The sequence below is a fragment of the Bombina bombina genome, chromosome 12, assembly GCF_027579735.1.
Source record: "Bombina bombina isolate aBomBom1 chromosome 12, aBomBom1.pri, whole genome shotgun sequence".
Classification (NCBI taxonomy): Eukaryota; Metazoa; Chordata; class Amphibia; order Anura; family Bombinatoridae; genus Bombina; species Bombina bombina.
The window spans coordinates 72,016,072-72,036,578 of record NC_069510.1 but is presented as its reverse complement, the minus strand read 5'-3'; the positions used below and the strand labels follow the sequence as shown (position 1 = coordinate 72,036,578).

General features: G+C 40.7%; 1 protein-coding gene across 1 annotated transcript in view; it reads right to left on the bottom strand.

The window, feature by feature from the left end:
* Nucleotides 1–20,507, bottom strand: part of CEP83 (centrosomal protein 83) — a 116,250-nt gene that overhangs the window by 47,880 nt on the left and 47,863 nt on the right. Inside the window, exons 12-13 of the mRNA XM_053696198.1 lie at nucleotides 19,752–19,909; nucleotides 2,197–2,326 (exon numbers count right to left, since the gene is read on the bottom strand). Coding sequence (XP_053552173.1) covers nucleotides 2,197–2,326; nucleotides 19,752–19,909 — 288 coding nt within the window. The remainder of the gene's footprint in view (nucleotides 1–2,196; nucleotides 2,327–19,751; nucleotides 19,910–20,507) is intronic.

The following is a 20,507-nucleotide window of genomic DNA, read 5'->3' as shown; positions in this document are numbered from 1 at the left end:
TCTGTCAGGGTATTATTCATAATAGTAGCCATGTCTTGTAAAGTGATTTGTATGGGCCTCTCTGATGCACTTGGCGCCACAATATCACGCGCCTCCTGAGCGGGAGGCGAAGGTACTGACACGTGAGGAGAGTTAGTCGGCATAACTTCCCCCTCGTTGTCTGGTGATAATTCCTTTATAGATAAAGACTGACCTTTATTATTTAAAGTGAAATCAATACATTTAGTACACATATTTCTATGGGGCTCCACACTGGCCTTCAAACATAGTGAACAAACAGATTCATCTGTGTCAGACATGTTTAAACAGACTAGCAATAAGACTAGCAGACTTGGAAAACACTGTAAATAATTTTACAAGCAATATAGAAAAACGCTACTGTGCCTTTAAGAAGCACAACAAACTGTCACAGTTTAAATAACAATGAAACCAATCAGTTATAGCAACCGAATTTTCACAGTGTATGTAATAAGTTAGCAGAGCATTGCACCCACTTGCAAATGGATGATTAACCCCTTAATATCCAAAACGGTTTTTTATAAGCAGTAAACAAAAAAACGTTTTTTGAAATACAGTCAAAACCACTGTCACAGGTCTGCTGTGACTGATTACCTCCCTCAAAATGACTTTTGAAGTCCCTTAAGCTCTCTGGAGACGACCTGGGTCATGCAGGAAGAAGCTGGAAGACTGAGCCTGAATTTTTACTGCGTCAAAAAAGCGCTAAAATAGGCCCCTCCTACTCAATATTATAACATTGGGAGTTTCAGTTAACTGTTTCTATGCAGAAATACCGGTCAGCCATGTGGAAAAAATTTATGCCCCCATAAGTTTTATCACCAGTGTACCTCACAAAACGATTAAACATGCCAGCAAAATCGTTTTAAACATCCTTTTTTTTAAGGAATATGTATCTTTATTGATAAGCCTGATACCAGACTTCCTGCTGCATTTAAGGCTTATAACATCACTTCAGTATTAATAGCATTTTCTCAGTCAAATTCCATTCCTTAGAAAATTACTTTTACTTTATATAATTAAATCAGCCTGCTAACAGTCACTCTCACTGTATTAAAGGCTTTACTTACATTACATCGGTATCAGCAGTATTTTCTTAGTCAATTCCATTCCTTAGAAAAATAATTTACTGCACATACCTTGTTTGCAGGGTGCCCTGCACGCTATTCCCTTTCTGAAAGTTACCCCACTCCTCAGAATGTGCGAGAACAGCCAGTGGATCTTAGTTACTTCTGCTAAGATCATAGAAAACGCAGGCAGATTCTTCTTCCAAATACTGCCTGAGAACAAACAGCACACTCCGGTGCCATTTAAAATAACAAACTTTTGATTGAAGAAATAAACTAAGTATAAAAACAACACAGACCTCCCGCAACCTCCTATCTAGTTGAGTTGCAAGAGAATGACTGGGTATGACATGTGAGGGGAGGAGCTATATAGCAGCTCTGCTTGGGTGATCCTCTTGCAACTTCCTGTTGGGAAGGGAATATATCCCATAAGTAATGGATGACCCGTGGACTGAATACACTTAACAAGAGAAATAACAAACTCTTGATTGAAGGCAAAACTACACTAAATCACCACATATCTCTTTATACTTCCTATCTTGTCGAGAGTTGCAAGAGAATGACTGGAGGTGGGGGTTAGGGGAGGAGCTATATAGACAGCTCTGCTGTGGGTGTCCTCTTGCAACTTCCTGTTGGGAAGGAGAATATCCCACAAGTAATAGATGAACCCGTGGACTGGATACACCTTACAAGAGAAAAGGGACAGTAAACACCTTGATTTATATAAATGTTTAGTTATGTATAATAAAACAACTTTGCAATATATTTTCATGATTTATTTTGCCCCCTTTTCGTGTAATTTAGCTCTGGAAATTATATTCGCATTAATCTGCTGCACCAGGAGCCAGTCACAAGCAATACATGGTAGGTGATTGGCAACTCTGTGTTTACCGCTCATGATTGGCTCACTGGCCAAAAGTGGCAATGCATTGCAGCTCCTGAGCACTACAGCAACTATGGGTTTAACCCCTTAGAATAAAATGCTTCAATGAATTAGAGTATTCTATAATTTACACTAGCATCCCTTTAAGTGACATTCAAAAGCATAGTATCTATAAAGAATCATTTTATATTATAAATAATACTTGCAATGCCAGCAATACATAAAATGTACCTTCTTCTGGGCAGCCGCAGCTCTAAGCATTTTTTCTTTTGCCTGAGTGTACTTCACCTCCAATTCTGATAGTTTCTCATCATATTTGTGTTTTTCTTGCAGCCATTCTATTTGGTTCCTTTCTATTGATCTATATATATAAAAAAACATAAATTGATGTGAAAATGATACACTGGCTTAGGAAATCTGCATGTGGTAGAGACAAGACCAGGGGTTGACAAATCTAGAAGCCAGACCAACTTTTAGGAGCCAGACAGTGGTATTTCTATACAGATATATGGAGAATAACCCAAAAAGTTAGGAGCCAGGGGTAAAATTCTAGGATCCAATGGCAACCTGGGTCCTGAGTTTGTCAAGCCCTGGACTAGACACATGCAATCGCCAATTCTTTTGCTAAACTGGCAGCGGGAAATGGCATTCAACTCTTTTCGGCGCCAGATATTATTTGTATGAGAGTGTGACACACAAAGCTCTGGATTTGTACAGATCTTTGTGTGTTGCACTGTACCACAAAAAAATCCGGCGCTAAAAAGAGCCAAATGCTGCTTCTTGCGGCCATATCCAGCAACATTCATCTAGCAAAGGAATCGACAAATGCGCAAGTCTAGTAGAAACAACAGCTGAACTTCCCCTTAAAGGAACATAATAGTCAAACTGAAATGTGCATGAGTGTTTCAGCGGCATATGCACCAGCATTCAACAATTTTGTCTAGTCAGAGAGCTGTAATTTGTGTGTAATTGTGCTATCAATTAATTAATTTGGATCATACAAGCCACAGCTGAGCAAGTGTGGAGTTTGGATTAGGGCATATGTACATATGTTGCTGGAATAGCTATTGCTTTTACTAGAAGCGTTTTTGGTAATGAAAGTATATTGCAGAGATGCTTCTTTTTTTTTTTTTTTTTATAATTTTAAAGTTTTTTATTGTTCATTATAGAATAACAGAAAACGTCATTTGGGAGACACAGCTCCCGTACAATGCAATTGGTAATATTTACAAGTTTTTAAATAGATAACATATCATCAATCTATAACTACTTCCAAGTTCAAACTGATTTATCTATTTCAGCCCTAAGCAGGGTAACGCTAAAGAAAACAGAAAAGCAAAAACTTATGAAAGCACAAAAGAACGATATAAAGAACATTACAAAGGACGATTACTCCTCTTTTAAATCAAAACTGATTCAATTAATCTTATATAAGATCGTCTACAGAAACTTGTTATGTTCCTATCTAGCTACCTCAGCTGTTCAATCTCTTCAAGGTGTGTTATTTGCCACTTCTAGCTATTTCTGGTGTACCCCCTTACTCTTACTACCTATGTCTGAGCGAATTTCTAATAAATGAGATTATTCTGCTGGATCCTACTTCTAAGCAGTTACCATTCCTTGTTCTGGGTGACAAACAATCCAACCTAAACTGAGGGCTAGGCATTATCTATGTCAAGTGGGAGGGAGGGAGGGGGAGAGAGAGAAAAAAAAAAAAAAAAAAAGGGGGGGGGGGGGGGGGTAAAAAAGGGGAGAAAAATAGTAGGATAAAGATAGAAGACCAACCATTCCCTTCTTTCCTAACATAGCCAGCTTCTAGGGAACCGACTCCGTTCTATTTGTTGTTGGAACCAAGAGGAGGAATTAAAATGTCGCACTACCTGTTTTTGTACATCCATAGAGAGTGAGATAATATAGGACTTCCATTTATTAAAGAATCTGGATACTTGTTTTGGATTAATAGATCTTGTATTATATTGCTCCAGCACCATTTGATACTGGACTTCTTTCAAGAATTCTGTAAATTTGAGTGATTTATGATTCTTCCAATTTCTTAAAATTAAATTTCGGGCTATCAAAATAAGTAGGTTCATAAATCTATTGTTAGATAGGTCAAGGGTATATTTGCAAAAAAACAGTATCTGATGAAGCGTCAGTTTAATCCTACTTCCCATTATCCTGGATGCCCAGAAATTTACCTTCTGCCAGAATTGGGCTACTTTGGGACAAGCCCAAAAGGAGTGTATGTAATCTGCATATTCCTTACTGCATCTGAGACACTTCCTCTTTTCCCAGCTCCATTTTGCTAGCCTGGCTGGGGTAAGATATGCCCTATTTAATAATTTTATATGGGATTCTTTCCAAGTGCAATTATATGTTGCCCTAGCTACTAGGGAGATACTTTGTACTATATCCTCGGGTTCTACTTTTAGTTTTTCTTTTGCCCATTTTACTGAAATATCAACAAGATTTTTCTGACCCCCTTCCTTCATTATGGCTTGGTAAACTTGGGAAATAGTATTAACCCCCTCACTATATTGTGAGATTATAGTCTTCAAAACTTTACTATCTATCCCCACTCCTGTATCTAGTCTCAATTTCTCCACCCAGTGTCTAATTTGTAGATATGCAAAGAAACTGGACCTTGGGAGATGGAATTGATGATCTATGTTCTCAAATGGTCGAAGCCTCAAGTCATTATTTTCACATATCTGGATCACATACTTCAATCCGTATCTAGCCCATATATCAAAAACCGAAGGTTCACAAGCTATCGGGAAACTCGGGTTACCTACTAAGGGTAGATATTCTGATTTCCTAAAATCTACGCCCAGTTCCTTGCATGTTTTCTGCCATGCATGGACAATATATTTAAACGTAGACATCTGGTAAACTTGATCTGGAAGTCTATTTGCTGCATGATGGAGAATCGCCTTTAGACTGAATGGTTTTATGAGAGCAGATTCAATCTCATAAAATGAGCTTAAACCCTTTTCAGTGATCCAATCCAAGGCAAATTTTACTAGTGTGGCGTAATTGTATAGTTTTACATTAGGACATGCCATACCTCCAAAGGCTTTAGGGAGTGTTAATTTAGATAGTGAGATTCGAGATTTCTTACCTTGCCATATAAATTGATTAAATAGCCTATTAAGCATGACTAGATCTTTCTTGTATAATAGGAGCGGGAGATTCTGCAGAAAATATAAAAGCTTAGGAAAGAGCACCACTTTAATAAGCATAGTTCGTGCAGTAAGTGACAAGGGAAGCTTAGCCCAGGTTTGTAGTTTCAGAGCCAGTGCTTTAATGCACTGTTTAAAGTTCAGATCGTACCACCTATTGGGGTCCCTACTCAATGTGATTCCTAAATACCTTATCTGAGAGGTTTCTAAGAATGGATGATTGCAGGGAACTACAGGCTTGCGTATCCACATGATCTCTGTCTTTTCATAGTTAATTTTGTAGCCTGAGAAGGAGCTAAAGAGGTTACATAGTTCCAACAATCGAGGAATGGCTATCTTTAGATTGCTAAGAAAAAGCAGAAGATCATCTGCGAATAACGATAGGACTAACTTATGTCCTCCTAACTGAATACCCTGCAGTTCATTTCTCAAAAGTATTGCGAGAGGTTCAAGGGATAAATTAAAAAGAAAAGGGGACAAAGGGCACCCCTGACGAGTGCCCCGCCCCAAAGTAATTTTCTCAGAGAGTTCTCCATTTACTATAATAGCAGAGGTTGGTCCCTTATATAATTGTGTGATAAATTGTTGAAAGGGGCCGACTATACCGAACTTTCCCAATGTTGTTAATAGATGGTCCCATATAATGGAGTCGAAGGCTTTTTCCGCATCGATTGCAAGTAAAGCGAGATCTGGCTTGGGAGAGGGCCTTTGTCTTTCTATTTTGTTCCAGAAATAATCTAAGACCAATTGTGTTTTCCTAATGTTTTTGACAGAACTCCTACCTGTCATAAAGCCTGTCTGATCCGGATGGACCAGACCATCTAAAGGGGTTTTTAATCTACCAGCCAAGATATGTGTCAAGATCTTGTAATCTTGGTTCAAGAGCGAGATAGGCCTATACGATGAAGTTAGCTCTGGGTCTTTACCTTTTTTGGGAATTAAGACTATATTGGAAGCTGCGAACAGCGTGGATTGAGGTTTATCCCTAATAAAGTAGTCGTTGTATAGCTTAACTAAAACCGTCGGGATCTCTTCAGAGAGTAACTTATAGAATTCTGCCGGCAAGAAATCTGGTCCTGGGGCTTTCCCTAACTTCAGCTTCTGGATAGTATTTGTTATTTCCTCCACAGTAAAGGGTTTATTAAGCTCTTGAAGATCCTCTTTCTTAATTTGAGGCAAGGATATTCCTTGCCAAAAATGCTGTTTAGAGGCTACATTGATCTGTTTCTGCGCATATAGATCTTGAAATGTTTGAAAGAAGGCTTCTCTTATTCCTGGGGGATCAGAGACTCTAGTATTCCTATGTTTAACTGCTGCTATATAATTTTTTTGCTGTCTAGTATTAACGATCCTTGCTAGGTATTTAGCTGAGACCCCATGTAGTCCCTTGTAGATTGCCTTCAACTTTAAATCCTCTGAAGCAGAGTGTTGTTTCAAGAAAAGATCATACAGATTTTTACTATCTTTATATTTTTGCCACTGCCCAGGCGAAGGATCAACCAGGTATCTCTTATAGTTATTAGTTAAAGTATTTGCTAATTGCTCCTCCCTTTTCCCCCAGATTGCCCTCATTTTTGCTAAATATGCCTTAATCTCTCCCCTGAAAACTGCTTTTGCAGTTTCCCAGAGGATTTCTGGCCTATCCAAGTAGTCTTGGTTATCAATCTCAAATTGATGCCATCTCTTTTGGATCCATTTTTTAAAGTGGGGGTTATTATAGAGATATTGAGGGAAGAAAAACTTGTTTGGTGAAAATGCTTTCCCAGTTAATCCTATCTCTAGGGAAATGATAGCGTGATCAGAGATCACAATATCCTGAATTTCTGCCCGCATCTTCATTTTTAGCATATGTTTTGAGATTAGAAAAAAGTCTATCCTTGAAAACGAGGCATGTGCCCATGAAGCACATGTATACTCACGACTATCCGGGTTCTGTACCCGCCAGATATCTTGTAGGATTAATGTTTTAGTAAAACCTTCAAGGGTATCCTTTCTCCTATCTTTCCTCATCCCCGACCTGGTTTTTGATCTATCCAATACCTCGGAAGAGGTCAAATTAAAATCACCGACAACTATCAAGTTACTCCCAGAATACAAAAACAGTTTTAATCTCAATTCTTCCCAGAAATATTTATCCATAACATTGGGGCCATATACATTGCAAAAAATAAAGTTAGTACCATTTACTTCCATCTCCACAATTTGATACCGCCCATTTGGGTCATTTACTAATTTATTAACTTTATAATCTAGATGTTTACGTATAAGAATAGCTAAGCCTCTATTTGACTTGTCATATACTGTGTAGAGGACCTCCCCAACCCATTTAGACTTAAGTTTAATAGCCTCCTTAGGTCTGAGGTGAGTCTCCTGAATGAAGGCTATATTAGGATTCTGGACTCCTAAGTGTCTAATAACCAGTTTCCTTTTCCTTGGAGAAGAAATTCCTCCAATGTTCCAGGATAAAAGTTTTAACTTAACCATTTAGACTACTAGGCGGTAAAGAAAAGGCAGAAAGAAGGGATAGTAGAGAGAGAGGGAAGAAAGAAAAAAAAAAAAAAAAAAAAAAAAAAAAAAAAGGGGGGGGATAGGGGGGGGGGGAAAGAAACAAAAGGGGGATACCCCCCCTCCCTTGCCACCGAATCGACACTTTTCCATCTTTCCCTAACAAAACAACCTTCATTTATCATATTTGTGGTCATCGGTTTTAAAACCGCCATTAATTCGCTGTTTCGAGCTCCTTTAGTAGTTACCTGGCTATACTCCTATATTCTGACAAAATAGCTTGATCTCTTCAGGTTTTGTAAAACTATGGGATTTGCCATCTTTTTCTAGTATTACTTTAGCAGGGTAGACTAACCTCGCCTTAAAATTGGCTTTGATCATTCGAGAGCAATATGGGGCCATTTCCCTACGTTTAGTTTGAGTCTCCATTGAGAAGTCTTGGAATAGTAATATTCTGTTAGGGCCAATCATGATATTATTATTTTTGCGATATAACCTAAGGATATGAAATTTATCTTGAAAGTTCAAGAATTTGATAATGACAGGTCTAGGCCTTGACTGTCCCTCTAAATTGCTTCTAGGCTGACCCAACCTATGAGCTCTCTCTATTGGAATCCTGACATTCTCTATAGTGCTCCCTACGAGTTTTGGTAGCTGTGAAGCTGCAAAATTTATCAGATCGTGGTATTCCGCGGTTTCCGGAAGCCCCACGACCCTCAAATTGTTGCGCCTTGCCCTATCCTCTAATTCCTCAATTTTGGCTTGGATCACGGAGAGTTTAACTTCATGTGCATTAACCATTTGGTCTTGTGTTGTAAATCTGTCCTCTATGTCAGATACTCTGGACTCTACCTCATTCATACGACTTGAAAATTGTTTGATTTCATTTGTGACAGTTGCTATTTCAGTTTTTAGAGCTTCAAATTGTGGCATCACTAGTTCTGAAATCTGCTGTATAAGTAAGGTATTATCTGAGCCACTCACCCCTGTATCATTCTGATTGAGTAAATCTGAACAACTCTCATTGGGTTTAAGTTTTTTTTCTCTTGATTTGAGTGGCATATTGGGGGAGGTGGTTTTAGTGTGTGAGATGAATCTTTCCATATAGTGAATATGTGAGAAACAAAAATACCCAAGATCTCAGTTAACAAATATTTAGAAATTGTTGTTCTTATCTTGATCTTGGATCCTTAAGTGAAGTTATTTATTCCTATTTAGGCGAGGCTACTCGCATGAGAACTGTGTATGTGCTAAGAAAAAAAAAAAAAAAAAAGGAGAAAAAAAAAAAAAAAAGAGGGAAAAGGGTCTAGCCTGTTAACCAGGTTAGAGCCAATCGTGAGGTGAATATAGTGTTAAACAACACCAAAAAACAAAAAAGACCCTATGATAACCAGATTGGGAGCTAGAAGAGGATAAGAAACAGGGGCGTTCCTCCCTTCCTCTCTGCCTCCCCTATCCCCCTCCACTCCCTCCTTCAAAAGGGTTCTTATTTCAAATTTAACTGTGAAGCAACCAACCAACCAAAATTACAAACTGTGTTAAAAATTTTAAAAATTTTTGGGGGGCACAATAAAGTACTCCTGTAGAAAAGGGTGCATGAGTATGTGTATACCACCTCTGAAACTTGTAGTAATCTTACTCTATTAGTTCAATGAAAAAGAATAGACTGAATCAAGTAGCCACTTTATCTAACCAGTTCCTTGCTTGCTATTAAAAGGGGGAAAAAAAAAAAAGAGAGAGCCTTCAATGCCAGGCAACCAGATGGTCCCCCTACTTAAGGCCAAGTATTTAACCCCTGCAAACCACAATTTGTTCAGTTATATGTTGCTCTTTCTCTGTAAAAGAATAAATACCTTTGTCACATGGTATTTTAAACTAAACCCTTGCTAAGCAAAGTATATACTAAAAAAGAGAAGTTTAACACCCTCAATAGAAAATTTTTCTCAAAAATTAGCAGTTGGTTAGAGTTGTCTTATCAGCTAGACAGTGCAATGAAACAATTAACAATAATGAAACCATCGGCCAATTACACACAAGGTTCACTCTTAGATTCTTTTTATATACTTTCAGAGTCTTTAAAAGTAGCCTCTGTCTAATACCAATTATATGAATAGAATATCTGCAAGATTGACTTTAAGAGCTACTTCTAAATCCCTTGGTTTTAAGTCCTTTGCTGTTTTTAAATACCGTAGTCCCCTAAAGTCAATTATATGAATTGGTAAGACTGATATTCAAAGTTATCGTTTTCCCACTCTCCACAGTCCCTTTTTAATTGAAACCAGAACGTCTTTAGATTTTATCAGCTTATGGAATGGGAAAGTGTCTCTCTGGAAAAAAGGTTGTAAATCCCCAGGGACCAGTATAAAGCAATCCAGCTTCGTGATATTATGTATATAGGGAAATGCTTCCACCAACACTTGGGTACCTCTTTATAATCAAGCGGGATACAGTTAAATTGTTGCACTCTATTATAAATTGAGAGAATTTGGTTTTTCTTATAGTTTGCAACCTTTTTGGTTTGTGGGCAACACCTCGCTATATTCAGCTGTTCTAGCGAGTTATATGGCAGTTCTTAATCAGTCCCAGCTAGAGGGGGTGAACGGGTGATCTTACCGGACCGTAGCAGTGTAGACTCTGTCCCTGCTACCTGCTCTGCTCGTGTCTCCTCTCCTCTCAGCCTTGTCAGTTCTCAGGCTGCTAATTTACGATACTTCCTGCAATAGAGTATCGCTGCCGTCCCAGCTTGACCTCAGCGTCCTTGCACCGCCAAGCCTCTCTTTGGTTCCTGTTTGTTTCCGGTAGCTCCGGCCCTCCGGCACACAGCACAACCCGGAACCAGCTACAACACCGCCGCTTCTCAGCTCCTGACTCCGCTCAAGGGAACAATGGTTGCCGTGGGTATAGGGGCCGCCGATCCCAGATATCTCCGTGGTCTCTGCCTCCACCCCAGCAGCTCCACTTCCCTTCCCTTAGGTTCCAAGGTAAGTCAGATTTGTTGTAGGTCTTTAACCAGATAACTCTGTGCCAGAACGCCTCCTGGCGTATTGACTCTGCTCCTGAGTCTGTCTACAATTAAGGAGCCGGTTCTGCAAACAAAGTATCCAAGCCAGGTGGATTGTTTCTGGCCAAGGAATAATGCAGGTGGGGGGGTGTTGGGTAGTGCCCTTTAGATCAGAGCAGCATGCTAGCGTCCATCTTGCTGCTAGCTCCTCCCCTTCCGGCTCCCATCACTCTGCAGAGATGCTTCTATTTAAAACTGAAATGCACTCATGCACAATTTTTTTTTTTACCATGATGGTCCCTTTAAAGGGATACTTACATCTTTTTTTTTTTAATACATGGATCAGAGATGAATTAATGCATAGTAAAATATTTGCATACACAATAAATGGTTTAATAGAAAAATGTGCACTGTTACGTAGACCAGGGATTTTTTTTTTTTATCAACTTTGCTGTGACCAATTAGAGAGAGATATAAATGAGCCCCTGCACTGATTAGCCAATCACTGTAAAGCTTATAGCAGGATCAATGTAATTAATTCTACGTGGCCTCTGGGGTAAGTGAGAAAAGCTACTATTACAGTTAACGAGACATGAAACCCAAATTTTTTCTTTCATGAGTCAAATAGAACATTTTTAAAGGGACAGTCAAGTCCAAAAAAAACCTTTCATAATTCAAATAGGGCATGTAATTTTAAACAACTTTCCAATTTACTTTTAGCACCAATTTTGCTTTGTTCTCTTGGTATTCTTAGTTGAAAGCTAAACCTAGGAGGTTCATATGCTAATTTCTTAGACCTTGAAGGCCGCCTCTAATCTAAATGCATGATAGTTTTTCACCACTATAGGGCATTAGTTCACGTGTTTCATATAGATAACATTGAGCTCATGCACGTGAATTTACCATGGAGACAGCTCTGATTGGCTAAACTGCAAGTCTGTCAAAAGAACTGAAATAAGGGGGCAATCTGCTGAGGCTTAGAGACAAGGTAATTACAGAGGTAAAACGTGTATAATTTTAACTGTGTTGATTATGCAAAACTGGGGAATTGGTAATTACGGGATTATCTATCTTTAAAAACAACAAAAAGTTTTCCTGGTATCCTTTACTGAAGGAGCAGCAATACACTACTGGGAGCTTGCTTATAACAACCATTAAGCCAATGACAAGAGGCATATATGTGCAGCTACCAATCAACAGCTTTCTCCCAGCTCCTGAACATACCTGGTTATGCGTTTCAACAAAGGACACCAAGAGAACAAACTAAATTATATAACATAAGTAAATGGGAAAGTTGTTCAATATTTAATGTTCTATCCCTTCAAATTCAATTTTGAGTTTAATGTCCCTTTATTCAGAAAAAATAATTAATCTGCTTCAGTTAACATATTACTTATATTGCTAAACACAGAATAACAAATGGCTTAGTTCTTTTAATATGGGTCTTTATTGTCATTCATTCATTCATTTATTTAGCGTTTCCTAGCCTGAGCATTGTGGCTAACTATGTTTTCACTTTAACCTGTGTAAGCAATTCCAGCAGGATCTGGTTTGCAATTACGCTAAACCTTTAGGACTTGTGCTACTATGATTTGGAGATATGTAGATCAGTAGGTACCAGACTTTTAGATCACAATCTATCGGCTGAAACTTTTTCAGCTATTTTTTTGATTTGACAAAATACAAGGGGCTAGCGACAACATGAAACCATTATCCGGACTGGTTGTGCATCCGGTCACCACCTGGAGACACAGACCAATCAGATTATGCAATAGCGGCTGAGGGCAGATACTCTTCAGAGAGTTCTATTCTAATCAGAGCCTCAGGCGCCACAACCGCCTCTGGGAATTATTGCATGATCTGATTGGTCTGTTTCTGTGAGGTCACCGGATGCACAACCAATTGGATAATGGTTTCATGTCGCTAGCACCTAGTGACACAATCACAATAGCCAAAAGCTATTCCAGCAAAGAAAAAGCCACAACGGAGAAACTCGTCAGTGCTGACGTATCTGCTCTCTCTTTTTAATGCTCAAAAGCCAACTCTATGAATAGTTAAGAAACTTGTTAGAGGCATTTAATAATAATTTAAAATTCAGAACGCAAACGTTATTACCTATAGCCATCTTATGTACTTAGCTTGATTGTTTATACACGGCGATTAGAAGGCTCTGGTTAATATATTCTCATATTTCCCTCTAATTCACTGAGATTATCATATGAGTACGCTTTTGCGTTTTTAATCTTAATTAATTGTATTGTTATACCTTATAAAGGTTAAGTTTTAACACTTTTTTTTGTATTGGATACAATTTGCAACACTATTGCAGACATTGCGGATCAGGTCCGACAGACCTCGCTGAATACGGCGAGCAATACGCTCGCCGTATTCAGCATTGCACCAGCAGCTCACAAGAGCTGCTGGTGCAACGCCGCCCCCTGCAGACTCGCGGCCAATAGGCCGCCAGCAGGGGGGTGTCAATCGACCCGATCATACTCGATCGGGTTGATTTCCGGCGATGTCTGTCCGCCTGCTCAGAGCAGGCGGACAGGTTATGTAGCAGCGGTCTTTGTGACCGCTGCTTCATAACTGCTGTTTCTTGCGAGTCTGTAGACTCACCAGAAACACGGGGCATCAAGCTCCATTCGGAGCTTGATACATATGCCCCATTCTGTGCTACACAGTGTACTCTCTCTCCAGCTCTTTGCTGGAATAGCTTTTAAATATTATTCCTAGTACACAAGCACCAACCTATTAAATACTATTATATACCTAAATACATGAGGGATTTGTCTAACAATTACTCAGTAGTGCCATTCGTACATTTGTACAATCACAATAGCGCCTTTTCGGCTATTTCCCACACCCGCAATCATGTTTTTGCTTCCTTGCTAGAAGCCCTATTTTTACTATTGGGCATTAAAGTTCTCAGTGATCACGATCCCTTTTCAAGAGACTTTTGTAAACACCTTTTTTGAGACCAGTTTTGAAATTTCAAATTCGATACCTAAAGTAAGTATTCCCAGACTAGCTGAAAACAATCTACAAGGCATATGAATAGACCGGTCCGGTCGCCAAATACGACCTAAATTTCTTGCAGGCAAGTACATTTTTTTAAATTACCAGCCCAAACAGCAACCTAATATTTTAAGTGGGATATCAGTAGCAATAAAAAAAAAGTCAAATTGCCCTCCACATATGGGAAAGGACGGAAGAAAGGGGAGGTTATTTCTGTCAAATGCATTCAAACGACTCCCCCTTATCTCTATGGCTCTTGGTATCCTCCTTGTCAATTGCAACTTCCCACCCCTAAGGTTGTCTGCACGGATGCACGGAAGACATCCTGCTAGAGGGGTGAGTGTTTCTTTTCTGTGTGTGTGTGTGAATGAAGTATGGGTTAAAGTGACTATATAGTTATGGTAACCAGCTTGCTCATGTACATTGTGCTGACGTACTGCAGGGTCCTCTTCAGTAGGTCAGCACAATGTACATGAGCAAGCTGGTTACCATAACTATATAGTGCAGTGCACACTTTTTCTGTAAAAAAAAAAAAAAAAACTTAGAAGAAAAAAAAGGTCAAGACTGTACATACAGTATTACAAAGATAATATCCCTGTTATTTTATACCTGATGATAGAAAAATATTTTCTAAAGTTAAAACCTTTTTGTTAATGCACAGGTCCCAAATATTAAGCAGATTGCAGGGCAATCAAATTGGGACCTCTGTCTGCAAATGCTTTGTGAGATTACAATAACACTATTTATATTGCCTTTTTAAATAAGATAGATACACACTACATGCAGACACGCACTGGCGACTAAAGTTTCCTCCGGGCTGGTAAGTTCTGTCATTTACTCGCCCGATGGGTGAGAGGAGTTTTTGAGTATTCATAGGCCCTGAATCTATTATATTTCACCTGTGCAAAACACATTTTAGAAATGTATTAACATCCATGGTATCTTTTCATTAAAACTCTATTTATCACTGTTGTTTGGGCTGTACACAATGGGCAGGGGATACATTTCATATATGTAGGGCCATATACATATGTGTATTTGTGGAGTATGTGATAACCTGTACAGCTAAGAGGATCTGCACGAAAAGCGTTTTCAGAAGTAAATAAAAAAACTTAAATTATGCTTACCTGATAATTTTCTTTTCTTCTGACGGGGAGAGTCCACAGCTGCATTCATTACTTTTGGTTAATACAGAACCTTGCCACCAGGAGGAGGCAAAGACACCCTAGCCAAAGGCTTAAATACCTCCCCAACTTCCCTCATCCTCCAGTCATTCTGCTGAGGGAACAAAGAACAGTAGGAGAAATATTAGGGTGAAAAAGGTCCCAGAAGAACAAAAACAAAAATTACGGCCGCCCCCCACAAAAAACACTGGCGGGGAGCTATGGACTCTCCCCGTCAGAAGAAAAGAAAATTATCATCAGGTAAGCATAATTTAAGTTTTTCTTCATAAACGGGGAGTGTCCACAGCTGTATTCATTACTTTTGGGAAATCAATACCCAAGCTATAGAGGACACTGAATGCAAAATGGGCGGCGACAAAAAGGCGGCCCATTCTGAGGGCACCATAGCCTAAAAACACCCAAACTCCCGACAAAAAACTGCGTCATCAGAAGCAGAGGAACAAAAAAAGAAAAGGCCAGAGTAACTGCCCATCAGTTAGAACCAGCAAGGCCCTTGATAGAGACCGCTCTGAATCCTTAGACTCGACCGAGCCCAAAAGCCACTGAGGAGACAAAACCTGCAGGCTCTCAGCCCACAAATAAACTCACCCCTGACCAGAAAAGGGGGAAACATCCACAGTCTCCCTGAAAGGAAGAAAAAAGGACTCAAATAAGGAAGTCCGCACGGACCCCTAGGAACACACAGGGACTAGGGCAATAAGGGGAAAAAAAATGAACTAGCAGAGCAAAGGGAGAAAAATCCCAGACCCCCATCTGAATGGAGTCCAAGGGACCAAAGAAAAGCCCAGAAAAGAGGAACCCCTCCCCTACGCAGAGTGCTAACTCGCACCCCGGATAGAGCAACTGAAAGATGAACTGTCCCTGGGAGCCGCAAAAACCACCATCAGAAAAACTGAATAAGCTCCCTAGAAGCCCCAGACTTCCTGCAGCAAAGGGTTAAAGCAAACACACGTTCCCAACCCTAGCTAATCTTGCAGGAAAGGGAGAATAAAACCTAGAACCCGTAAAAAAAACCAAAAAACTACCTGCTGAGGAAGGAACCACCGCGAAACACTCACCTAAGGGAGGCTCACAGATGTAACTCTGATACGCGGCCAAAGATCAACAGATCAGACAGATCCCTAACCCTCACTCCAGGCAACGGACCCAGCACAAATCAACTGTTAATGTCCAAATAAAAATTCCATACACCAAAACCCTCAGGAATGAAGGGGGGGGGATCCAGCCCCCCAAAATAGCTTGGGTTCGAGAACACAGACGCAGCTCCCCTCCCAAGACAAAGGAGACTCCCAAAGGAGACCCTCTACATAACAGCACGTCTACACCTGGCAACCTGCCCGCAAGGCAGAAGGGACAACCCCACTAAACAGAGAATGAAAAGTCCACCACAGGAAGGGTAAACGAAAACTGCTTAACCCACACCGATATGGAGTGAAAAGCTGAGAAGGACCCAAGGGGTCGAAAAACCGGAGAAGGAACCATCCGGCCACCATTGCCTGCCCATCAGAATATCCAAACCTCAGAGAAGAGAGAGAGGAATCCTCCCATAGGAACATAAGATGTCCCCGCACTGGGAATCTGGGCTGTCCTGAACCAGTCCTAAGCGATCTGGATACAGAACCAATTGTCCAGTCAAAGACAAGGAACAAAATAATATACCTTGAGGAACCCCCGGGTTACCCCAATCGGAATACACCTTGCACAACAGGCGATGCAACGCCAGCAAGGAAAATTATAGGACATACATAATAAAGAGGACTTAGCCACAGCTGGAGTTGAACTCTTGACACTCAGCTTTCAAGCAGCAAAGATTACCTCTAAGCCATCATGTGGCATCATATCCAAGGTACCCTGGACACTGAATTCTCATGTAGTAGCCCAGATACAGAGTGCGATAAATACACCCACAGCGGGATACAAACTCCCCACCGAAAAGGTGCTAGGCAATGAAGAACGTCCCAGCTACCCTGCTAGGCCTACAAAGACTCTAGGGACAGCACCCACTAAGTCCGAAGACTAGGGCAAAACGTACAAGAGAGCAAAGCTCAAAACTAGAACTGGATTGAGCAGATAACCAAAAATCTTCAAGATTCAACCAGGATCAACTTCCCATAAGCCCCTACAGCTCAAGGAACATGATGAACAAGCATCCTAACCCCTGGCGGAGGAAACCCAAGACGCCTAGGCAGGGGCGCATCCAGGGAAAAAGGAAACATAATCTGCATAGCTCCAAAATATGGGAGCAAATGAGATCCCAGAAGAAGCAGAAACCCCCCCAATAAAGGCCCAAACTTCCTGAAACCGATGACCAGAAGTCCAGCCCCAAGGAAAAGGGACAACAAGCCCACACCACCTCGACCCAAAGGAAGAGATACCGTCATCAAGGAAAAGAGAGTCCTCAAGGGAATCATCAGAAGAGGAGACAAGTAAACGCCACCGGCACCACGGAATTCAATGGAAAACCCGGAGCCCAACCAACTCTGGGAAGGAGAAAAAAACTCTAGCACCTGAAGAACACAGGAACCTACAGAGTACACAGTAGCAGGATCCAAACCTCGGAACCCCCGCTAAACATGGATAGGATAAGCAGGACTGAGCACAATCCCTTCTGATGCCCCAGAAGAATAAACGAGGACCAGCCTGGCATCTAGGAAAACTAGAACTTGTAACAGGAACAAGAAAACGAAACTCAAAAAACCAGAGTGAGCCACTCGGTACACCAACCGGACCAGCCAAGCGTAACGGGCACCACATAGCTGACATAGGCCCCTAGGGACAGAATCTATTACCCAACCAAGACCAGCCTGATACGTAGGGCACCCAAATACTGTCCGAGGCCGCTGAAAGTCGCAACCCGCAAGAGATAGACATTTTACACAAACGGCAGACATAACATGTCCTAACCTGCCATATAACTTCCGCAGAAGCGCCAATGCGACCACAAAATCGCTAGTATCAATTTCCAGAGAAGAAAGATTTCCAATGGAAAAACTTATAACAACATGAGCTTTCAAAAATAAAGAAAATTACATCCTAACCGGATCCAAATAAAGGAGGGCAACACCTGCAGGTTAACGCCCAGAATAACGGACACACTGACAGGACCAATCGGACAGAGATCCAATTCCTCCAGAGCTCAGAACTGGAAGAAGATACTTAAAAGAAAAGTATGACAAGAAGATCGATTCATCTCCCGTCGTCTAACCCTGCTTGCCGTTTGAAACGGAAGACCGAGGATCCACAAACCTATTAGGCCTAGGATCCTCTAGCATTGCCAAAACGTGCCTAAACAGTAAGAGAAGGCGCATCAGTCTATAACGAAAAGCAAGACTTACCTCTGCGGGGGCAACAAACGACCCTGGCCTGAGAATTGAACCCCTGAAGCTTCAGAGGAAACCGCTTCCCCAGAAGGCTGATCTGAACCAGACGATCACACGCCTGACGAGCCCTGTTTACCAGAATACGGACAAGGTGGAAAATGTAAATGCGTCAACGCCATCGATAGGGCCATGCAGAACCGTGCCGTAACCTCTGGAGGAAACAAGCCACCTTCCGGAGAAGGATAAACGGCATTCGGGACACCTGCCTGTATAGCAAAGGAAGGTTCTGGGGCTCGCACCGCGCGGGAAATGGAATCCCCAGGGGCGGATGGCTCAGCGGACTCTAAGATCCCCGATTCCGGAGAGCAGAGCACTAAAAAGCCGCATTTGAAATATAACTCATGGGCATGGATCACCCGGGCCCTTTCATATTCTTCACAAGAAGTAGAATCTGAATCACACATTCGTCTCCACAAAATCAGAATCCTCCATAACGTGGAAATTATAAATACGAACAAAAAAGAAACGGCACCCTTTTACACCCCCAATGTTCCGAAAAAGCCACGAGCCCAAGTATCACTACACATTAGCAGACGAATCACATAACAAACATGGTTAAAGTCCCCGCCTGTTTAATAACCCCACCTCAGGAGATATTAACCCTTGATTCCATAAGATAAAAGGAGTCTCACTGGGACCCTGAGTTCTTCTTCATACATTACATTTCAATAATGAAAATAAAATGAAACGATCTTACCGGAATCTACGTCGTGGAAAGGGAACACGGCCCTTCAAGTGTGACAGATAGTAGTGTCGCTTCTGACATGGACTTTAGTGAAAAAAGTAGGCAGCGAAACTCGTCAACGCTGATTGCTTATGGAGCTGTTAATATGAGTCGGGATGGTTTCCCAGAAAGACTCTCCCTGCATCTTTGGACTCTAACTTTCATTGATGCTCTCACTGAGAGGCTGACAGGACTACTTAAAACTCCAGTCCCATTCCGAAGAGTACTACCCTCCATAAGAGACTACTCCGAATCTTCTGACACTTCTCTGCCAACCTTCTGTGACGAAAGGCAAAGAATGACTGGGGGATGAGGGAAGTGGGAGAGGTATTTAAGCTTTTGGCTGGGGTGTCTTTGCCTCCTCCTGGTGGCCAGGTTCTGTAATTTCCAGAAGTAATGAATGCAGCTGTGGACTCTCCCAGTTTAAGAAGAAAATAGTATTTTGAGAGCAAATTGGCAATTTATTGTGATTAATTCCTTGGTTTCATTATAGACCCAGAATCAATACATCTATATTACAACTGAATGGACATAACATTTTATGGAAAACCCCAGTGAGTTTTAAAAGACATGTGTATTCGGCAGTTCCATCCAATGCCAAATGAGGAAGAAGGTGGTGGCTTAAGTCATTCAGCTCTGTTTGGAAACGGAATTCTTCTTGTGAAAATGCAACACACTAAGATCTGCGCAAATTCAGTGATCGAAACTGCTGAATGCTCATGTTTAGTTTTTACTCTGAACATAATTTTATATATCTCATATAATTTACACAAATAATGCACAATAACATACTTTTCTGCATCTTGCTGGACTTTGTCAACCTGAGTTCTAGCGCTACGATTTTCCTGTTTTAACCTTTCTATCATCTCCCGGAGCTTCTCATTGGCCTGTAGCAAGCTGTTTTCTGAATCCGACAAAGATGATAATTGAATTTGCAATTCTTGAACTTGCTGTAAAGAGCAAAAAACAGTATTACACATTACTTAAAGTGCTATAAAACAGGTTGCTATCTGTGCATATCCTAAAAGAGCTAATTAATTAAAAATAGTTTGCATAAACAAATTGTTTAAAAATTGCTGGCAAGTATTTTCAAAAATCAGCAAAATTAGTTACAAAACCATGCTGTCTGGAGCAGTCTGCTCCACCCCCTTATCAGTGTTTAGACACAGGCATTATAATTTCAACTGAGTTCACAGCTTCTAGGCATGCTCCAGCAGATAGTCCCTGTTTACTTTTGCATTCTACCAAAACAATAGATATAGATACAGCCATAGAAGGAAATGTGTGCGGGGAGTTAGAGCTTTACAATTCGGAAACTTAAATGAAATGTTTAATAGCGAGGCACTGCAGTATAAATTTGCAGGTAAAGTACATATTATTATATTTTATCTCTATCCCAACTTGTTTTATGTCCCTTTAATTATCGTGCTGTCCCAGCATAGGTTTTCTTACTACACTTAGGGCTCCATGTACGAAGCAGCGAAAGCTGCTCCGGAGCCTTTGCGGGGCAGGTTCGCATATGCGAGCCTGCTTCCCGCAATGTAAGAA